General features: G+C 27.7%; 2 protein-coding genes across 8 annotated transcripts; both read left to right on the top strand.

The window, feature by feature from the left end:
• The first annotated feature begins 34 nt into the window (after positions 1 to 34).
• On the top strand, positions 35 to 18073 carry LOC109602637 (uncharacterized). 6 transcript variants are annotated; one of them, XM_049968942.1, is made up of 9 exons: positions 35 to 420; positions 1562 to 1731; positions 15609 to 15739; positions 15792 to 15888; positions 15941 to 16142; positions 16194 to 16517; positions 16574 to 16930; positions 16984 to 17244; positions 17303 to 18073. In XM_049968942.1, the coding sequence occupies exons 1-9, from the start codon at positions 180 to 182 to the stop codon at positions 17644 to 17646; spliced, it is 2127 nt and encodes a 708-aa protein (XP_049824899.1). In that variant the 5' UTR covers positions 35 to 179; the 3' UTR covers positions 17647 to 18073. The 6 variants fall into 6 exon arrangements, with proteins under 6 accessions (XP_049824899.1, XP_049824896.1, XP_049824895.1 ...); XM_049968939.1 differs by lacking the exons at positions 35 to 420; positions 1562 to 1731 and adding an exon at positions 1942 to 2925 and having other exon boundaries at positions 16993 to 17244; XM_049968938.1 differs by lacking the exons at positions 35 to 420; positions 1562 to 1731 and adding an exon at positions 1942 to 2925.
• Positions 18074 to 18416: 343 nt separating this feature from the next.
• On the top strand, positions 18417 to 22248 carry LOC109602628 (spermidine synthase). 2 transcript variants are annotated; one of them, XM_049968948.1, is made up of 3 exons: positions 18417 to 18635; positions 21406 to 21860; positions 21914 to 22248. In XM_049968948.1, exons 1-3 carry the CDS (start codon positions 18505 to 18507, stop codon positions 22198 to 22200), a joined length of 873 nt encoding a protein of 290 aa, XP_049824905.1. In that variant the 5' UTR covers positions 18417 to 18504; the 3' UTR covers positions 22201 to 22248. The 2 variants fall into 2 exon arrangements, with proteins under 2 accessions (XP_049824905.1, XP_019874609.1); XM_020019050.2 differs by lacking the exon at positions 18417 to 18635 and adding an exon at positions 20653 to 21190.
• The last annotated feature ends 101 nt before the right edge of the window (positions 22249 to 22349 follow it).

The following is a 22349-nucleotide window of genomic DNA, read 5'->3' as shown; positions in this document are numbered from 1 at the left end:
GTATTTGGTGGGTGAGGAACTTAACATAAACAATAATAATTGAATGCGGAATGTCTGTTGCTACATATATAGTTATTTAAAATTTTATTTTTACAATCATACAAGATAATACAAGATAAGATAAGAAAATGTGGTAAGGTATGTCTGATCACATGTAGTGCTATCATAGACATGTAAGGATGTCGAAAAGTGTGTGTCGTTCTGAAAGTGTTAAGATACGAAAGCATAATGAGTTTCCGAAAAGTGTCACGCAAAATAGAAAGACAATGGAACTACCAAATGTAAATAAAACTAGGATTTATGACCAAATTTTTCAAAAAACTAAAAAACAGGATGTGATAAATTGTGACAAAAAACAGGTGGAAGGTGCTAGTGAACATAAAGTTGTTATTGGGAATAAAGTTTCAGAACATTTTAAAGGTATTTTAAACTCATTTTGTTGATTATAAATCAGTAGGTACAATCTAGATATTATAAATTGCCAACAAACACATTTTCCTTAGATATAATAATAAATAGATTTAATGACATATTATCCAATTTTTGTCAATACTCGTATTCTTTATTTGTTTTTATGTTTGTACAAAGTTTATTTATTTTGTTCAATATTCACAACTTGAATCATCATTCTTTTTATAAATTTATAAAATAATATTTTTTATATTATGAAATATGATTAATATTTTATGAATTAAATTTGGAAAAATTTCAACATATATTTTTAATTAAACAAATTCTATTATATTTATCATATTTGTTAATTTTCAAGTATCGTTAAATATTTCAAAGAGACTTTTAATTATAATCTGTCCACTGTACAGCCAAAATTGAGGAAGTGTCCAATACAAGAAAAATTCGAATATCTTGGTTATTTTTTAAATTTTTCCAAGTTATTTTATTGTACTTATGTTTAATAAAATTGGACTAGAATATTTTCTTATAAATATTGTATATTTGATATATTTTTAAACTTATTTATTTAAAAAAAATATAATGTAAATAAGTATTAAATTACTAAAAAATTATAATATAATATATATATTTTTTAATATTTTACAACAATAAATATTGTTCATTTAAATGTTTTAAATATATTTTTATACAATACAAAAAAATTTTATTCAGTGTTTATTCCAGTTAATTATAAAAATATTATAAAAAATAAGTATTTTATCAAAAATTATACAAGATAGTAAAATTATATAGTAAATATAATAAATAAAAAATTATTTACAAATAAGGCAAAATTATATAAAATTGTGAATAAAATTATTTAATTTCTGTCGTATTATTATTTATTTACGTTGAAACATTTTTAGGGTGGTTAATAATATGGTGACAAAATTGCAGCAACCTTGAATTTTATCTAAACCACACATGTTGTCAAAGTTTAATTATAAATATTACCTAATAAACACCTAAATAATATATCAAACTTGTCCATATTTTAATTATAATTAGTGTTTAAACACTTATAAAATTAATTTTATTACCCAAATAAGTATTGATTTGTATTCATTTTTATGATAAATTAAGACTATTTCATCTTATTTGTTATTAGAACATCTCAACGAGTGTCTGTTAAGGCCAAGGCCTGCTCCAAGTGATTCCCAACAGGTAACACGAAGAAGAAGCATCAGAAAATCGAAATCGTACGGTGACATTACCATTAAGGCACTGAACGAGGAGTTCCTGCGAATGAAAAGCGGAAAGTCGGTGGATAGTTTTCCTGTAAGTCTAATTTTATTTTTTTATAGAAGTAATTAATAAGTTTAAATTGCGTTTTAATAATATATAAAAATGGCGCACAGATAAATAAATAACAAAAAGTTATAGACTAATAAATGTTGTTATACTTAGTTAATCGAGATAACAATTATCTTTTATCAAAGTTTTATCTGTGGTTTGTGTCAAACATATCTCAGTAAGTAGTGTCATGTATTGGTTAAAACAACCATGGAACATGAACAACAAAAACTTTGTGAAAGAGTGGGTGAAGGTGCACAAAGTGTAGAAGACTCTTTGAAACATGACGTGGTTCCTTGCGAAGAGGAAGAGGCAACTGAAGGTAAAGAACTAAATGACAATAACATCTATGAAATGGTCCACTTTAAAAGAACACCTTCCAACGAACAAACTGATGAAATAGTCACAGTCACAATGGGTACTTCATCCGGAGAGGAAGGATTAAAACTGGTGGATTGTACTGAAGCTGGTGGCAACAAAAAGGGAAGTACAACTTCCTTAGTACAAGTTAACAAGACAGAGTGTGGGGACGAAGCTCAAACAGTACCGTCTGGTGAAGACATCTTCATTGGGACTTCTTCATTGGGATCAAACAGTTCCAGTCAAGCAAGTGTAGCTGAAAATAAACAAGTGAGAGATGCAGATGATCATGTTTATGAAGAGATAAACTGTTCATCAAACGACTGTAGCCAAATAAGTTTGAAAAGTCAGACTTATGAATTGCCTAGACTAAAATCAACAAAATCCTGCGACGAAATCATGTCGGTGGACAAAGTTGGGAGCTTGGAGGACATTCCCGAATACAAAACTAACCCTCCTCGTACCTTCTTGTTTAGCAAAAGCAGCCACACGGGGTCTTTGACCAGATTCCACAAGAAGAACAAAAATCTGAGCATGGACAATCTGGCCGACGTAAAGAAGAAACACCTGAGCATGTCAATTTTGGATGAATTCACTGAGCCAGAATGCCAGGAGAAGGCCAAGCCTCGTTCCAAGTTCTCCTGGTTCAGAAGCAAGATTAAGGCCACCAGCATGGACAATCTTCTGAGTATTGATGAGACAAGCGGTGCACTAGGAAGCTTCGGGTTTGGCACCTTGAACAAGAGCAAGAGCAGGTCCACCTTCTACATAGATGACGACGATGGTGACGGTGACGATGTGGAAGAAACCACCGGGCCAGTAAGTAGATGATTGCAATGTAATTTCCTGTAACAAATGCGTTAATAAAATGACGCATCCATAACTGTCGCATTTCCCTTATCGTCCGGGATGTTCCAGTTGATAATTTTAACCTATTGCCCAACAATGAGTTGGGAAAATCTAGTCCGACGCCATGTAAACAACGTAAACAGGAATTTAACGATGTCGGATGTTATTTTAACCCGCTTCTCGGTCGCCCGTATCGTAAAACTTCGCAAATTACACCACGATATTTCAAACTGAATCATATGGGTTAGGTCACACATGTTCGTTATAACCAATTAAACCACTTGATCGGGCTAATTAAGTCTTGATCCCATTCATTTGTTTTTGAACTCGGGCTTTTAAATGCGATGCATTGACATCGTTGGATGTTATGGATTCTTATCGTCACGTTGTTGTTTTCAGTGAGTCTCTGTAAGACGTTGCGGGTCGTTCGTGTTTCAGTTTTCTTCGGTTTTTTCGGTGTGTTTATTTTGTGGGTTTCCGTTGGGTGTGGGATTTTCGTAATGTTTTATTTTGTGGTGCGGTAATTATGATCATGTATGTTTTAATTTAGACTTTTCTGGCAAATAATTTATGTGTTTGTTCAATAATTAAGTCAGTTCAGAAATAATTTTACTTACATATTAATTAATTAAGAAGTTTTCTATCAAAGTATTAGTAAATAATTAATTTTTGCTCCATTTTAAGTTTAATTATTATGAGGCCCAAATTAATGAATTCTTTCTTACACAGAAATAATTTAATTTCCTACAACAAAACCCAAACTAGTAAAAAATTAAATTATTTCTGAAGCAACGAAAAATTTATTAACTTTAGCCACATAATAATTGAACAAATAAGTTTTAATTAATAATTATTTAAAAAATTTAAATATTAATCATGTAAGATGAGTCATAAAATTTATATCAGTAAAAAGTAATAAAAATACGTTTTTCTCAATTTTTTCTATTCTAATATTTGATATGATAAGATTATAATAAACATATTTTATTGATGTGAATTTACAATTTTTGTTGACTTACTGATAGTTTTCATCAGAACAACAACTCTTTGTTGTTATCAAATTTGTTAACTTTGTTAAAAATTTGTTTCTGATAATTTGGATGACATTCATTGTAATACTGAAAAAATATAATTTTAATAGGTTAGATTTTGTGGATAATTTATAATATATTTTTTATTGAATTATTAAATAATAATAATAAATAAGAAATAAATAACGTATTAAATTTAAAAAAATATATATTTTATTTTAACTCTTTACTAATTTAATTTCGTTATTTTTTTTCCAATAAAAGGATTTAAATTTATAGATTAAATTACAATATTCAGATATTTTAATTTTTTTATCAAGAATTCTTTTATCAAGAAAATATTTTCATTGTTTTTATATTGCATTTATATAATTAGCAATTTTTATAAAAAGAATACATTGTAGACAAATTTTTATAGATAATACAGATAATAATTAGAATGAATATAATAATTTATTTGTAATTTGATTATATATTAGATTATTTTATAAAATTTTGTATTTTATTTATTAGAATTTTCTTTTTTATTTTAATATATATTTTTTAATTTGATTTAATTGATTATGTATAAAATTAATAATTAACAAAAATATTAAATATTTTTGTTAACTAGAATGAAATTTTATAAAATTATTTTTAAATTATTTTTATCTAATAATAATTGTATAAAATTTACAAAGATGTTTAATATTAGAATTAATATAATTAATATTTGAAATTACAATTAAAAAAAAATATTCAAATAAAATAAATAATTCCTAATAAATTATTAAAATATAAAATAAAAATAATAATACATAATTTCGTTTAACAATAATTGTATAAAATGAAATATTTTTAATATTAGACACTATAATTAAAGTTTATTGTTATTAGATAAATAAAATAAAATATAATTAACTAAAATATTTTAATAAAATAAATAATTCCTCTTTTTATTAAATATTAAATAAAAAATAATAAGAAATTAATTTTGTTTAATAAAAATTATGTAAAATATAAAAAAATCTTTAATATTATTGTCTTTGTTTAAAAAATATTTCAGTATAAAATTTTCTAGATAAATAAAATAAAATAAATAATTCTTAATAAATTATTAAAATATAAAATAAAAGAATAATAATAAATTAATTCTGTCTAATAATAATTGTATAAAATGTACAAAAATTCTTTAATATTAGACACTATAATTAGGGTTTATTGTTAAAAATAGTAAAATTTACTATATAAATAAAATAAAATAAATTCTAATTAACAAAAATATTCAAATAAAATAAATAATTCTTAAAAATTTTTATATAGAAAATAAAAAAATAATAAAAAATTAATTTTGTTTAATAAAAATTATGTAAAATATAAAAAAATCTTTAATATTAGACACTAAAAAATCTTTAATATTAATGTTTTTGTTTAAAACATATTTCAGTATAAAATTTTCAAGATAAATAAAATAAAATAAATTATAATTGACAAAAATATTCAAATAAAATAAATAATTCTTAATAAATTATTAAAATATAAAATAAAAGAATAATAATAAATTAATTCTGCCTAATAATAATTTTATTATGTATAAATGTCCAAAATCTTTAATATTAGACACTATAATTAAGGTTTATTGTAAAAAAATAATTGATTATAAAATTTACTAGATAAATAAAATAAATTATAATTAATAAAAATAATAAATTATTAAATTAAAAATAACAAATTAATTTTATTTAATATAATTAAGGTTTATTGTTAAAAAATATTTAAGTAAAATATTTAATAAGGAAAAAAAATAAAATAAAATAATATTTAATCTAATTAAAATTTATCTATCTATAAAAATTTCTACAGAATGTTTTTTTTTAAATATTAATTATACAAGTGCAATTAAAAAACACTTAAAATATTTTCTGAACGAAAAATTAATCTAATCAATATTCAAAATATCTATATACTGTAATTTTATCTATAAATTTAAAACTTAAATTAAGTAAATTTATTTAAAATCAATTAATTTAATTAAATAAAATTGTATATTTTTTTAAATACAATTGTTTTATCAGAATCTTTAAAAACAATTAAAATATTTTCTAGACAAAAATTTAATCTAAACAATAAACAAAATTTTTGACTACTGTAATTTTGTTTGTAAATTTAAAAATTATATTAAAATATTTTTGCAAAGTAAATTTACTGAAAATTATTTTGCGAATTGTGTCTCATTAAACAAATATATTGATTTCAAATGTTTGCTGAATGTCTTTTTAGATAAAAATATTCAAATCCAATAAACACTTATTCCGCCATAATATTGCACGGCCAAAATCGAAACGTAAACACAGATAGAGTGAAAACGTCGACACAAAGCAAACAATAATCGTCGATAATTCGTCGAAGCCAAACATCTACGACTAATTCCAGTTAGAGCGACAATCTTTGAGGGTTTTCTCGGCGTTTTATCTGACAGCACGAGGATGTGGAGACACTATCTCGTCGGCGAAATGACTCAATGCGGCAGTACGATGTGTGCGAACGACAGCGTGCAAAGTTGGCTGAACGATCTGCGCTATTCGATCGACAACTACGATTATTTCGATAGATCGCGATCGCCCGATCGATCGGATTCCGACCCGGACCCGGACCCGGATGATATGGATGTTGTGCCGGAACGGTCCGGCGCCGGTGACTATCTGAATTTGTGGGAGTGCGAGGTACGCGGGAGTGCCGATCTTAAGTTGAACTTCGCAGAGGAGTCGCGAGTTAGTTATTACTTCTGTGACAGTTTGGAGGAGTTGGATGTGTTTCCCGTGATTATTGAGAATTTTAAGTTCGAACACACCGAGGACATTATGTACTGGAAGAGTATGTTGAGGTACTCTTACGTTGGGGAGGACGATAGTATTATGGAGACCGAGGTAATTTTTATCTTTAGGGGCACAGTTCTGTTTTTATTTACTCAATTTGAATATTATAATAATGTATAATATAAATAAATATTACTTGTGTTTTCCATTCTGTAACTTTCTACATTTTAATTAAGAAAAATTATTACTCATATTTAATTTAACTTACTCATATATAAATTGAGAAATATTTATTTATTTAAATTATTAATTTATTACTCATCTTGTTGATAATTTTTATTCTAATTGATTAACACAGTATTTACTAAATATATCTTTTTATAATTTTTAGAAAATTTGGGTTTATTAGTTTTAACTTAATCTATATTTACTCATTTATCACTTCTTGGAAATGTTCTTCATCATTACTCACGTTAAGTATTGTTTCGATTTTGATGACGTTATTAAACTTTATTGAAATTTTAAAATTTGATTGAATCATTGAATAATTTAATCAATATACTTTCCTTAATTTAAAATTCGAATTAAAAATAAAATATAAAACTATTTTTTATAATAATTACAATTAATTATATTAAAAAAAATCAATAAATATATAATTAGAGAGGAATTATTAATTTTTTATAAATTTATACATATAAAAACTTTTTCTATAATCTATTCAAAAAAAGACATTTTTAACAAACTTTCTCTATAGTCTATTCAAAAAATGAGATTTTTTTATAATACTAGTAATTAAATAGACTATTAAACACCTTTTTAATTATTTTTTTTATAATAATTATAATTGATTAGAGTAAAAAAAACAGTAAATGTATAATTGGAGTCAAAATTCATATATAAGTTACTTAATAGCCTCTGAAAATATTCAAATTATATTGATTGAGGTATTTTAAAATCAAATCAACATTATTTAATCTTAAAAATTTTGAAAATTACTTTCTAAAATCAATTTATGAAGAAATTTTTAAAAACTTTTTCTGTAGTCTATTCAAAAAATGACGTTTTTATAATAATTATAATTGATTAGGTTAAAAAATAATAAATATATAATTGGATTCAAATTATTAATTGTTTATAAATTCATACCCATCAAAAAAACATAAAAAATTAAACTAGTAAGTTAATAATTGCCTCTAAAAATAATCAAATTATATTTTAATTAATTGAGGCGTTTCAAAATCAAATAAATATTATTTAATCATAAAAATTTTGAAAATTGTTTTATAAAATTAATTAAGGAAGAAATTTTTAAAAACGTTTCCTATAGTCTATTCAAAAAATGACATTTTTTTATTAATTATAATTGATTAGATTTAAAAAAAACAGTAAATATATAATTGGAGTCAAATTATCAATTGTTTTTAAATTCATACCCATCAAAAAAACATAAAAAATTAAACTAGTAAGTTAATAATTGCCTCTAAAAATATTCAAATTATATTTTAATTAATTGAGGCGTTTTAAAATCAAATAAATATTATTTAATCATAAAAATTTTGAAAATTGCTTTATAAAATTAATTAAGGAAGAAATTTTTAAAAATGTTTCCTATAGTCTATTCAAAAAATGACATTTTTTTATTAATTATAATTGATTAGATTAAAAAAACAGTAAATATATAATTGGAGTCAAATTATCAATTGTTTTTAAATTCATACACATCAAAAAACTTAAAAATTAAAATAGTAAGTTAATTAATGTACACAGGAAATATTCAAATTATATTTTAATTTATTGAAGCATTTTGAAATCAAATAAATATTATTTAATCATAAAAATTTTGAAAATTGCTTTATAAAATTAATTAAGGAAGAAATTTTTAAAAACTTTTCCTATAGTCTATTCAAAAAATGACATTTTTTTATTAATTATAATTGATTAGATTAAAAAAACAGTAAATATATAATTGGAGTCAAATTATTAATTGTTTTTAAATTCATACACATCAAAAAACTTAAAAAATAAAATAGTAAGTTAATTAATAGTCTCAGAAAATATTCAAATTATATCCTAATTAATTGAGGCATTTTAAAATCAAATAAATACTATTTTATCATAAAAATTTTGAAAATTGCTTTATAAAATTAATTTAGGAAGAATTTTTTAAAAGTTTTTCCTATAGTCTATTCAAAAAATGACATTTTTGGAGTCAAATTATTAATTGTTTTTAAATTCATACACATCAAAAAATATAAAAATTAAACTAGTAAATTAATTAATAGCCACTGAAAATATTCAAATTATATTTTCTTGGAAAAAAATTTAAAAACATTGTATACTCTATTCAAATTGTTTGTAATAGTTACTACTTAATAGGCGAATAAATTAATTAAACATACGCTTCTCCAATAATCAGTTAAATAATAAAATATTAATTATTGAAAGAGCAAAGTCATTCTTAGAATTAACGTAAATATAACTTTTCCTTTAGGATATGACGTAAAATGAACCCTTATCACAATTACAACAAACATTGAATCACCCAACTACGTAAACGATTTGAAACGACTTCCCAGCCCATCCCCACTTAATTGGAAACTCAGTTAATAATAATAATAATGTTGTTGTTAAATCCTTGAATGTAGGAAACTTAAATTTCACTAAAAAAACGGTGCACGTGTTAAAATGCGCATTTTCCACTTAGTGTATCCGACATTAATCACATGTGATACAGAATTATTAATTATTTCAAATTGCTTTATGGCATTATTGCACACAAACTGAATGTTAATTGAAAATGACGTACGGTATGGTCAACAAGAACCACATTGTGTTTAAAATAAATAAGGCCGCGGTTTCAGTACGCCAGTTACATTTTCGTGTGTCGGTCGCGAGTCAACAGTTTGGGAAAATGGACGACGTTTCCGAGACGGATACGCCGAAGTCGCAGAGGAAAATCAGACCGACGAGCATAGGGCTGTTCAAGGAGAGCGTCGGCTCGTGGCTGGCCCACTTGAGGTACTCTATGGAGTACTACGACGAGCCGGAAGTGCTCGATTTCACCTGCGTCGAAAGCGATTACGGGGATGAGGTGTCGCAAGACGGTGATCCGGTTTCCACGGCGGAGCTGCAGGACTACATCAACATTTGGGACTGCACCGATTTGGATTACATCGATGACTTTTCGGACGGGTCCGACGATTGTTGTCGTGCGGTGGAATGCGAGTTGCATCCGGATTTCTGCGAGGATATGCCGGATTCGGGTCCGGATACGGTTTCGGTGCGGCACGTGCAGTACGGGTTTATCGAGAACGTGGTGGTTTGGGTGAGGAACTTGAGGTACCACTGTGACGATGACGAAGGGGATTGGTTTGAAATTAAGGTACTAATTATGGATTAAAATATTCGTTTGAGTTGTCTTAATTGTATTTATTGGCACGTCCGTTTAAGATGGATATGTTTAATCACTGGGAGACGTCAGAGGAAGCAAATTCAAAAATGATGGCGTTAAATGAATCCTAAATGAGAATGTCATAATTTTGGTCTTGTGATTTATTATTATTTATTTTTTATTATTGATAATTTTTTTTATATTTATTTATAATAGAATATAATAACAAACATTAGCTTGAATTATTATTTTCTGTTAATATTTTTGAATAAATAATAATAATTTAAAGAAAATATATTTTTAAGTTCTTTTACTTGTGAAATTAAATTATAAGTGTTATAAAAATATTTTTTCAGGTCCTTTTGCTTATAAAATTCAAAAGTGTGTTATAATATTTCTTTACTGTGATACTGGATAAGAATTATATTAATTATAAATATATAAATATGAATATTTTAATATTTTATATTATAATATATATTTTCTAATATTTTTAAACTTGAAATAACTCAAGAAAAATATTTTTTTAGCTTATTTTGCTTATGAAATTCAAAAGTGTGTTATAATATTTTTTTACTGTAATATTGGATAAGAATTACATTAATTATAAATATATAAATATGAATATTTGAATATTTTATATTATAATATGTATTTTCTAATATTTTTAAACATAAAATAACTCAAGAAAAATATTTTTTCAGCTTCTTTTGCTTATGAAATTCAAAAGTATGTTATAATATTTTTTTGCTGTAATATTGAATAAGAATTACATTAATTATCAATATATAAATATGAATATTTTAATATTTTAAATTATAATATATATTTTCTAATATTTTTAAACATGAAATAACTCAAGTAAATTTTTCAGCTTCTTTTGTCTATGAAATTCAAAAGGGTGTTATAATATTTTTTTGGTTGTGATATTGGATAAGAATTATATTAATTATAAATATAAAAATAGGTATATTTTAATATTTTATATTATAAAATATATTTTCTAATATTTTTAAATATAAAATAACTCAAGAAAAATATTTTTTTAGGTTCTTTTGTTTATGAAATTCACAAGAGTGTTATAATATTTTTTTGCTGTGATATTTGATAAGAATTACATTAATTATAAATATAAAAATAGGAATATTTTAATATTTTATATTATAATATATATTTTCTAATATTTTTGAATATAAAATAACTCAAGAAAAATGTTTTTTCAGGTTTTTTTGTTTATGAAAGTCAAAAGAGTGTTATAATATTTTTTTATGATATTGAATAAGAATTACACTAATTATAAATATTAAAATAGGAATGTTTTAATATTTTAAATTATAATATATATATATATATACATATATATATATATATATATATATATATATATATATATATATATACATTTTTAAATATAAAATAACTCAAGAAAAATATTTTTTCAGGTTCCTTTGTTTATGAAATTCAAAAAATGTTATAATATTATTTTGCTGTGATATTGGATAAGAATTCATTAATTATAAATATAAAAATAGGAATATTTTATATCATAATATATATATATATATATATATATATATATATATATATATATATCACAGTAAACAATATAAATTAATGAAAATAAAATATTAAATTGTTAATAATGATTAAAACAATGTGATATATAATTTTAATTAAAATATTAATACATACATCAAAGATATATTTGTAAATGACTAATTTCAAAAAACACATTTATCAATGATAAATTATCAGTAAATTGTAGTTGTAAAAGTGGTTGAATTCAGTGTTGCATACCTTTACCTGCATATTAGCTGTGTGAATATTTATTTTAATTTTATCTATATTATTTAATATTTGAACTATTAATTTATAATTTTATATATACGATTATATTATATATATATTTTGATATAAATATACCCATTTTATCTTTAGGAAAAACTTTGATTACTTTACACATCAATAGAAAATGATTTTATCTTATCAATTATATATTGTTTAATTTTTAAACACATTTTTTATTAATTTTTGAAGACCCAGCCAGTTTAAAAAATGCGAATATTTCGTACGCCAGAAAATGTTTATTTAATTCATCCCATTTAACTGGAAAGGTTGTTAAATTTACAGCCCAGACAATAAAAACCATCTGTCGACATATTGATACAACACCACGAGAAAAAAAATCAAATTCCTATAGTACTATCACACAACAATTTGTGGTACTGTACTAACAGGATGAAAAAATCAAATTAACACTCAGTGGAGATTAAGAAATAAACTGATGCACATTTTTAAAACGCCATATCAACAATTTAAATAAACGATGAATCTGCAACGCAGTGCAGTACCGAGTTTTGAATGTCAAGTCAATTAAAAGCGAATTATGAAATTAATTATGTCGGAAATGTTTTAACTGTACCGCCTGGTGACTAATGCAGTTTCGTTTTGTGTATTAAATCATGTTTGGGCTAAATTAAACAGGAATTGGTGCGTGGTACTGTAATTTTTTTTTGTTAATTAACATTAACGATGTTGTTGGATATGTAAAAACAGTAGGAAATTGGTTGTACGACACTTTGACAATAAATTTCTAGTCTACGTAATTTTTTGGGACCAGAAAAGTGTGTTGCTGAAACAATTTTTAGCCATCTATTGAAGAAGAGGGTCCACTGGTGGTGGCACCGAAGGAAAACGCACTTTTTAACATAAATTATTAAGGGGAAAACGTTTTTCTTCCGGTACTTCCAAGGGTTGAAGTACCGGCATAGGCCGCCATCTTTAAAAATGGCGTCCCCGTTAATATCATAAATATCTTTGAACAAAAACAAAACAACTACGCCCATGGTTTTTATTCCCCTTTCGAGCGGAATGTTTATTTAACAAATAAGCAGTTACTGTTAATAATTAGTTCTTCCTCTCCGATCGTGGTCGAAAAAAAAATTACCATAACTTCTACCGTAGAAGTAATTCGCGTGCGACGGGTCCGGATGGTTTGGTCGGTTTCTAGTGCTACGTCGAACGACCGAACTGGAAACAACAAAATCCATTATCTTATCGTGAATGTGGAACGAGTCAACACAATCTAGACGCAGTGTTTTTGTTGCGTGGCTAACGTTAGGCTGTCCGTTGTTTTTCGGAGGGTTGCCTTCAACGACAATGTGACTGTTTACATGGCGAACGTGTGCAGATTGAGCAAAATGATTGGGAAGGACAGGCTGAACGAGGACCTGTTGAGGGAACTGGAGGTACTGTGCCCTAAGGTTTCTTGAAGCTCCATCAATGATGATCACATGTTGGTCTATTGATTTTGGTTTATTGATCACCTATCGATCTTTTGTGTAGTGGGAGGATGTTATGTTCTAATTTTTCATCTGAGTTATTGATTTTAATACATGTGTGATATGAAGTGATATGCATAATCATTGACATGTTATATTATTTATTTTTCTCATCATATACAAAAATTATAGTTATGTATAACATAGTTTTGTGGTAATTATTATATTATTGTTGTAAATTGTGTTATCATCAATAATTTGTTGGTTATAAAGTACATCCTGTAGAAAATGATAGTGAAATTTACATTAATGTTATAAATATCCAGTAAAAGAAGAGAATATGAATAAATTTTATTATTAAATAATGCAGCTATTACACTACACTTGTTGTTACATCATGAATTGAAAAATAATGGGTGTTTGATGGGATAATAACATCTCATCAATTTGTCAAGATGCAATATATCAAAATAGTAAGGTATTAATATATTTAAAAAATGTTAATATGGTCTCTATTATTACACACTTATTATTACTACTGTATAACTGAAAATTAATGGTAGTTGGGTGAGATAATATTCTCTTATCAATTTGTCAAGTTGAAATATAAACATCACACTTAAAATATTAATAAATTACCAGGTTATAAATAAGAAACGATAATATGGTTAAATTTCACTGTTAAATAATGCCTCTGTTATAACACTCTTATTATTACCACTGTGAATTGAAGAATAAAGGATAGTTTGATGAGATAATATTCTCTCATCAATCTGTCAAGTTGGAATATAAACATTACATAGAAAATATAAAAAATAGTAGATTATTAATATTTAAAAAACATTAATATGGTTAAGTTTTGCTGTTAAATATTGCCTCTCTTATAACACACTTTTTATCACCACTGTGAATTGCAGAATAATTGACAGTTTGATGAAATAATATTGTCTTATAGATCTGTCAAATTGGAATATAAACACCACACACAAAATATAAAAAAATAGTAGATTATTAATATTTAAAAAACGTTAATATGGTTAAATTTTACTATTAAATAATGCCTCTGTTATAACACACTTGTTGTCACCACTGTGAATTAAAGAATAAATGATAGTTTGATGTGATAATATTCCCTCATTAATCTGTCAAGTTGGAATATAAACATCACACACAAAATATAAAAAATAGTAGATTATTAATATTTAAAAAACATTTATATGGTTAAATTTTACTGTTAAATAATGCCTCTATTATAACACACTTGTTATCACCACTGTGAATTAAAGAATAAATGACAGTTTGAAGTGATAATATTCTCCCATCAGTCTACCAAATATTAGACCCAAAATATTAAAAAAATTATCAGTTTATTACTAATAAATCATAAAAAAACTAGAAAATTTAATGAAATATGTATACATCAGTTCATTAACCTTATAACCAACTGAATGTATGACCAAAATGAAATAAACTGTCTCAAAGTTGAGTTAACGCTTTGTTCAATTATTTAACTTTTAAATATAAAATGTTTTTACCATAGTTATAGATTTTTAAATGGGCTAATGCGGTTAACTAAAGTTTAAAGACTTAAGATAAAACAACGTAAAGAAATAATCTAAGATAATGATCATTCACAAAATTATATTTATTGTTTCATTAAGACATATCACTTTTATCTAATGTGCAATGTTGGCATAGATATGTTTATGAAAGTTTACAATAAACTGTAACGCAGATCATCAGTGTTTGTTATTAATTGTGTTACTTTCAATAACTTGTAATGCACTGATACGTTCCATGTGAAACGATCCAATTTCAATATCTCACTGGCTATTCATGCCACATTTTATTTATGTGCTTGTGATGTAATAATTGCATGCAATGTACTGTTGTAAGTTAAGTGTGCTCGAGGAAATTTTAGAGAATCACTTTTTTGTAAAGGGTATTGATAAAAGTTTTATCGAGGTTTGATTTGATAAAACGCCACCCATATTTATTATTGTATTAAATAAACCGTTTACATTTTAATCTAATCGTGAGCAGCAATGAATTTCAATGGAGTTTTTTATTATCACCAACACCACATGGTACTGCTGGCAGCAATTAAGGTGTTAGGATTGTCAAATATTTAATTTGGTCTTGTTTGTTTCAGGCCCTGATTCAAAATACTCATGACGTAGGTGGCAGTGTACAAGTAAGAGATCTTCCCTTCCCAACCGACGAGTCAGATTTTCAGTTTAGGAATGTAAGACGTTATCCAAGGCCGCAGACAGAAAATTTAAGGTTGTATTAATGTGCTAGTCTATTTGTGTATTTACTTGGGATTTACTTGCAGTGCCCTGAGGCATGATAATAAAGTCTTCAGAATAAGGGACAATGATTCCTACAGCTTTAAGGATAATTCACTTACAATCATCTATGCTGGACTGGAAGTGAGTACTCTAAAATTAAAGTAAAGCTTAGTTAAACGTTTTATTTATTTAGGAAACAATCAATAATATAAAACAAACAAAACTGGATAAAAAAGATGTGGTGATATATACAGATGATAGAGTGTATACGTGCAGCTTCGATTCAGACGTCAAGGCCAAAAAGTTATACAAAATTGTAAGCAATAACGCCGACAACAGTTTCCTAACGAAATTTTTCAAAAGGAGGGTCAGCAAGGATGTACTGGAGACCAAAGGTAACCCTCCAAACAATCACCCACTCCAAAACTCATCAAATTGTGTCACAGGTATCATAATGAACGAAGCAGTCTACGGTAACTCCCTGGAAATCCTGTATCAGCAAAGAAAAGACATCCCCAGGTGCATCTACGAGATGATCAAACTGGTGGAGCAGCCCGAGAACATCAAGTGCCCGGGGCTATACAGGACGCCGGGGAATCTGGCGGTCATCCAAAAAATCCGACTGGAACTGGACAACAACAAGCTGAACATCTTGAACAACTACGAGAAGGACGTGGACGTGCTGACTGGCGCTCTAAAGCTGTTTTTCAGGGAACTCAAGTCGCCTTTAATCTGCCAGGAAACGGTGGAAAAAATTTTGCCCCTGGCCAGTACGTACAAGGTGGTACCACTTAACTGTGGTTTTGTAACGTTTAATAATTTGTAGGGGCGGAAGACATCTATAAGGACACCCTGAGGCCCATCCTGACCAACCTGCCCGACGCCCATCAACAGGCTTTGTTCGTGCTCATCACTCACATGCTCAAAATACTGGAGTGCAAGGAGGAGAACAAGATGGACGTGTACAATTTGGCGGTGTGCTGGGGCCAAAGCCTTATATTCTACACGGACACCAAGGACCTGTTGACCCAGTCCGCGGACGCCGTGACGGTGGTGGAGTTCATACTGAAGTACTACCAGAAGCACCCGGACGCCTTGAAGTACTTGCAGAAGGTCGAGGAGAGCGACCTGGAGCGGCACGACTCCAAAAGCAGCATAACGAGCATCGACAAGAAGAAAAACGGTGAGTAACTCAGTAAATTAGTTTGGTGCATCTTCTGTGAACTCGATTTTAAGGCAAAATAGATGTGTACAAGCTCCTGCAACCGTTGGTGGACAAAATCGAGAGGCACCTACCGGTGGACGGCCTGTACAAGAAGAACGGCTCCAACGTCAAGATCGAGAAGCTCATGAAAAAATTAAAGAAGGGCAAGCCCGACAAGCTGAACCTGGAGAAGGAGACCGAGATTTACGTGATAGCGGACGCGCTGAAGAAGTACCTGAAAGAGCTGAACATCTTGACCAAAGACACCTGCAACGATTTCCTCAGAATGCACGGTGAGTAAACCTTTTAACGCACCAAATGCGGACCTCACAACTTTCTTGTGTGTCTTAGGGAGTGACCAGGAGAAGGCGGAACAAATCCTGCACCGGGTGGAATACTGCGACACCCTGAAAATGTTCCTGCAGCATATGGCGAATGTGTCCAAGCTGATGAACGACGAGTCGGGTAGGGAAACGATTCGAAATTGTCTGGTCCACACGCTCTGCGAGGAAGGCTCGTCGTTGAGCGACGAGGAGAGGAAGAGCATGATCAGGTGCCTGCTCAGCTTGTACCTTCCACCTTCACCCAAACTTATGCAGCAGCCCGACCTCATCAAAGGCATAGAAAGCAATAGTACCTACAATAAAAAAAGACAACAAAGTACCTACGACAACTTACATTCAACTGACTTATAATTCTAGTTGTTTTTGTTGTGGAATAGATCTACCAAAGAGGCACGAGTTGCCGTTTTGTTCAGAATGTTGGGTGAACAATTTATTTATGTGGACTAGTCAAGGCGTTAATCAAGGATTTTATGGCAAATTTTTATGGTACCAAATATAATTGTGTGTGTTACAAGTTTGTACATAGCTCGAAAAGCTAAAAAGTCATATTTAGTACTGTGATAACGTTGCCTTTTTTTAGTACTACACTTTTTATACAAATAAGTGCACAATTCTCTATTAAACTTTTATTTAACAAATTTGTATAATGTGGTTTGAGTTATAATTTATTGTACATTACTACTTTTTATACTATTTGATAAGTTGAAGTAACAGTATTTTAATTAAACTGTAATTTATATATTTGTAACTCTAAACGAGTAATAAAGTATAATAAATACTTATTAGTTTTATTTTATATTTGTTTTAGAGGCAGAACATAAATTAATAAATTTATTAAACATTTTTACTTAATAAAACGATTTTTATTACCAATCAAAACAACTGTAATCTTATCTACTGTGAGTTTGAACTTGAAAGATACCAAGAACAGAGTCGTAGACAACGACACAACTTCAACCTAATTATTTTAAGTTCTTTGGCCAATTCCTCCATTTATCACCCACCTTTTAATTTTTTTAAACAAGCCTGTACATTGTATACAGTGCGTTTCGTCTTGGGTGTAAAAAAACAAGAAAATAATCCCCACAAGCACAGCCGAAGACATCTACGCCTCTGACTAGTGATAATAAGTGTTTCCGAGATCCAGACCCAGCATTTCTCTTTTGTATTTTGTGTCTGAGGAGCACGTGCTTTTTGGAGCTGGGAGAAATGGATGCCATAAAAAATGGGTGGTTTTCGGAGCTGAGCACCTTGTGGCCCTCGCAATGTCTGTCTTTGGAGGTGGAGGAGAAGTTGTACAGTGGAAAGTCGGAGTATCAGGATGTTATAGTTTTTAAATCGTGAGTAACGTTAAAAATTATTGATTATTATGTATTAAATTTATTATTTACTACTTATGTTAATATAATATTTATTCGTTTAATCATTCCTAATTTAAATAATTAATAAATAAATGTTTCGTATGGATTTTCGATAGAATATCCGGTTGATATTTTTTATCAAAACTTGCATAATAGTTTTTAGTTTCAAGTATTTTTAATTATCTATTCGATAAGTAGACGATAAGGGATTTCTTAATTAAGAAACGGAAATAGATCTACAAACAATTAATTGACATTTTACTAATTTATTATTTCCTGATATACAATTTTTTTTGAATATTTAATGCAATGTTTTAAACGAGAATGGTATATTGTATAATTTACAAGTAAACTCATAAATATTGTTGTTCAACAATTGTATTTATAGTATTATATAAATATTTAAATAATCAATTAAGTCACATTTTAATTCCTGAAATCAATAAATTAATTATTAATAACTTTGTTTAAGAATTTTTAAAAATAAACTTCACTTTTTCTACAATTTAAACAATACATATTTAAATATTAAAATATTGTTTAAATATATACTCTAAAAACAGTATTTTAAATTTATTACATTAATTTTAAAATATGTTAAAATATGAAATAAATATTTACAAATAAATGTTGTCTTCTATAAATAGTTTCAATAACTGTTTTTTATTCAATTATGGCACAAAAAAGTGTTTGTACTTTTTTATAAATTATTTTAATGTCAAACTATGATGTTTTAAAATAATATTTAATTTATTTGAAGATTTATAATATATTAATAATTATATTTTTTTAATTTGAATTATAAAATTAATTAACACTTGAAAATTAATATTTTATAACAATTAAAATATTTATATATTTTATAAATATTCTATACAGACAAAATAGTTATTAAAATATATAATAACAAATTTGTTTAATTAGAAATATGAATTTTCAATTTATTTATATTTTTTCTTAATTATTGAGTAAAAGTTCCAGATTTTGAATCATAAAAACAATTTATTATATTTCCATTATTTAAAATTTTTATGTAAATATTTTCATTATTTTAATTATAAATATAAATTTTCAAGTTATTTATATTTTCCATTAATTATTGAGCAGTAAAAGTTTCAGTATTTATTTAATATTTCTAAAATAAAATTATAAAAATAACTTTTTACTATTTTGGGATTTGATATTTTAATTAAAATGTTTAATTAATTAAACTAAAACAAAATAATTATTAAAATATATGATAACAAATATTTTCATTATTTTAGTTAGAAATATAAATTTTCATTTTATTTATATTTTTCCCTTAATTATTGAGTAGTAAAAGTTTCAGTTTTAATTTAATAATTCTTAAATTGAATTATAAAAATAATTTAATATATTTCTAATATTTGGAACTTTGTATTTTAATTAGAAATATAAATTTTCAAGTTATTTATATTTTTTCATTAATTATTGAGCAGTAAAAGTTCCTCTATTTATTTAATATTTCTAAAATAGATCTATAAAAATAATTTATTATATTTCCAATATTTGGAACTTGGTATTTTGACTGAAATATTTAATTTTATGTAAATATTTTTATAGACTAAAACCAAATAATAATTATTAAAATATATAGTAACAAATATTTTCATTATTTTAGTGAGAAATATAAATTTTCGTTTTATTTATATTTTTTCCTTAATTATTGAGCAGTAATAGTTCCAATTTTTATTTAATATTTCTTAAATTAAATTTTAAAATTAATTCATTGTAATTAATAGTTGGTATTACTTTTTTAAATTAGATATTATAATTACATTAAAAATGTTCTTTTAAATTTTAAATGTATGTGCAGTAAATTCTACGTATAATGTTTATAAAAAATGTAAACATATTGAACTAAAATTATTTTATCACATTTAAATATTTTAACAACTGTATCTTAACAGATAAGTCAAATATTATTTGAATGTTACTAACATTAGCCCCTCAGTAGTAATAATTACATAGTAAAATTTATCTGAACTTCCGAGAAATTTGAATGGTATATCTACGTAAACAATAATAACATGACTAGACATCGACATTAATGAAAAATTCAACAAATTACGCCTTTATTCGTGACAAAATCCAACTACAACACAAATAGTGCACATACAAATAAACCGGGATTAAAACAAAACACACGTCAGCAAGTTAAAAACACAACCGGTAATTCCCAATTAACCTGTAATTCGAAACGTACATCCAATTACTTAAAAAATAAAACCTCTCCAAGAAACCCATTCGACTCGTCGACGCACGTCGCAAACGATAAAAATCGGTCGCGCCGCACAAAACCGCAAATTCAACAAAACAAAACTGCAACCGTAAAAGCCCGGTGTGTGCCCGTTCCTGTTTCGAATCAGTCAACAACTGAAAATGAATACGGTGCACGCTGGCTACTTCGACGAATCATGTCCGAATCTGCCGGACTTCTATAACAGGATCAAAGTCGACGAGGTACTGCTGGACACCAAATCCGATTATCAGACTGTCGTCGTGTTCAAGACGTAAGTAACTAGGTGAACAATTAAGCGGCTCGTTAATTGTTTAATGGAATGTTAAAGTAAATTATCTCAAGGTTATTTATAATATGCGGGCGGATCGTGTGGATTTTTTGTCTCCGGTTTTATAACCGGCACTGCACGTTCGTGTTTCCATTATCGCTTGATGACGTCACCCTAAACGTATCGTTGCCGGCCCAAACATGCATCTAAAATTGCAGGAAAAAACACGGCAACGTGCTGGTGCTGGACGGGGCCATCCAGTGCACCGAGTTCGACGAGTTCTCGTACCAGGAGATGATCTCCTTCCTCCCCCTCAACGCCCACGCCAACCCGCAGAGGGTGCTGATAGTGGGCGGCGGCGACGGCGGTGTGGCACGTGAGGTCTCCAAGCACCCGCTCGTCAAGGACGTGTGGCAGGTGGAGATCGACCAGAAGGTGATAGACGTCAGCAAACAGTACCTGCCCAACATGGCCGTCGGCTTCGAGTCGCCCAAACTCAACCTCTTAGTCTGCGACGGCTTCGACTACATGAAGAACCACCAGAACGAGTTCGACGTCATCATCACCGACTCCTCAGACCCCATAGGACCGGCCGAAAGTCTCTTCTCCGAGGAGTACTTCGAGCTGCTCAAACGGGCCCTCAAACCCAACGGCATCATTTGCTCGCAAGGAGGCAACTACATCTCTCTATGTCTCGGTTAAATTATAATGCGTTTACTGTTTTAGGTACGGTGTGGTGTTGCCTTGACTACATCAAAAAGACCTTGGACTGCTGCAGGAAGCACTTCAAAAACGTCAGTTACGCCAGATGTTCAGTACCCACGTATCCAAATGGAGAAATCGGTTTCGTGATAGCCACCGACGATGTCACCTTAGATCTGTCCAAACCTAAATACGTATTCACCGAGGAGCAACTGGATGAGCTCAAGCTGAGGTACTACACCCCAGAAATACACACTGCATCGTTTGTCCTGCCCAACTTTGTCAGGAAGGCTTTAAATATTCCAAGATGAATGCGTTGATAAGCTTACTTATGTTGTCTGAATAAATTTTATCTCATTTTTGGTTGTTTAATTAATCACGCCCAAGTTTTAAGTCAATATCTCTACAGGGGGAGATATAAACGTAGTTAATTATCAACATCAGTCATTAGTTGTTGAAA

This window comes from Aethina tumida, chromosome 6 (assembly GCF_024364675.1).
Source record: "Aethina tumida isolate Nest 87 chromosome 6, icAetTumi1.1, whole genome shotgun sequence".
In the NCBI taxonomy this organism is placed as follows: domain Eukaryota; kingdom Metazoa; phylum Arthropoda; class Insecta; order Coleoptera; family Nitidulidae; genus Aethina; species Aethina tumida.
This window is presented reverse-complemented; position numbering and strand designations above follow the sequence as displayed.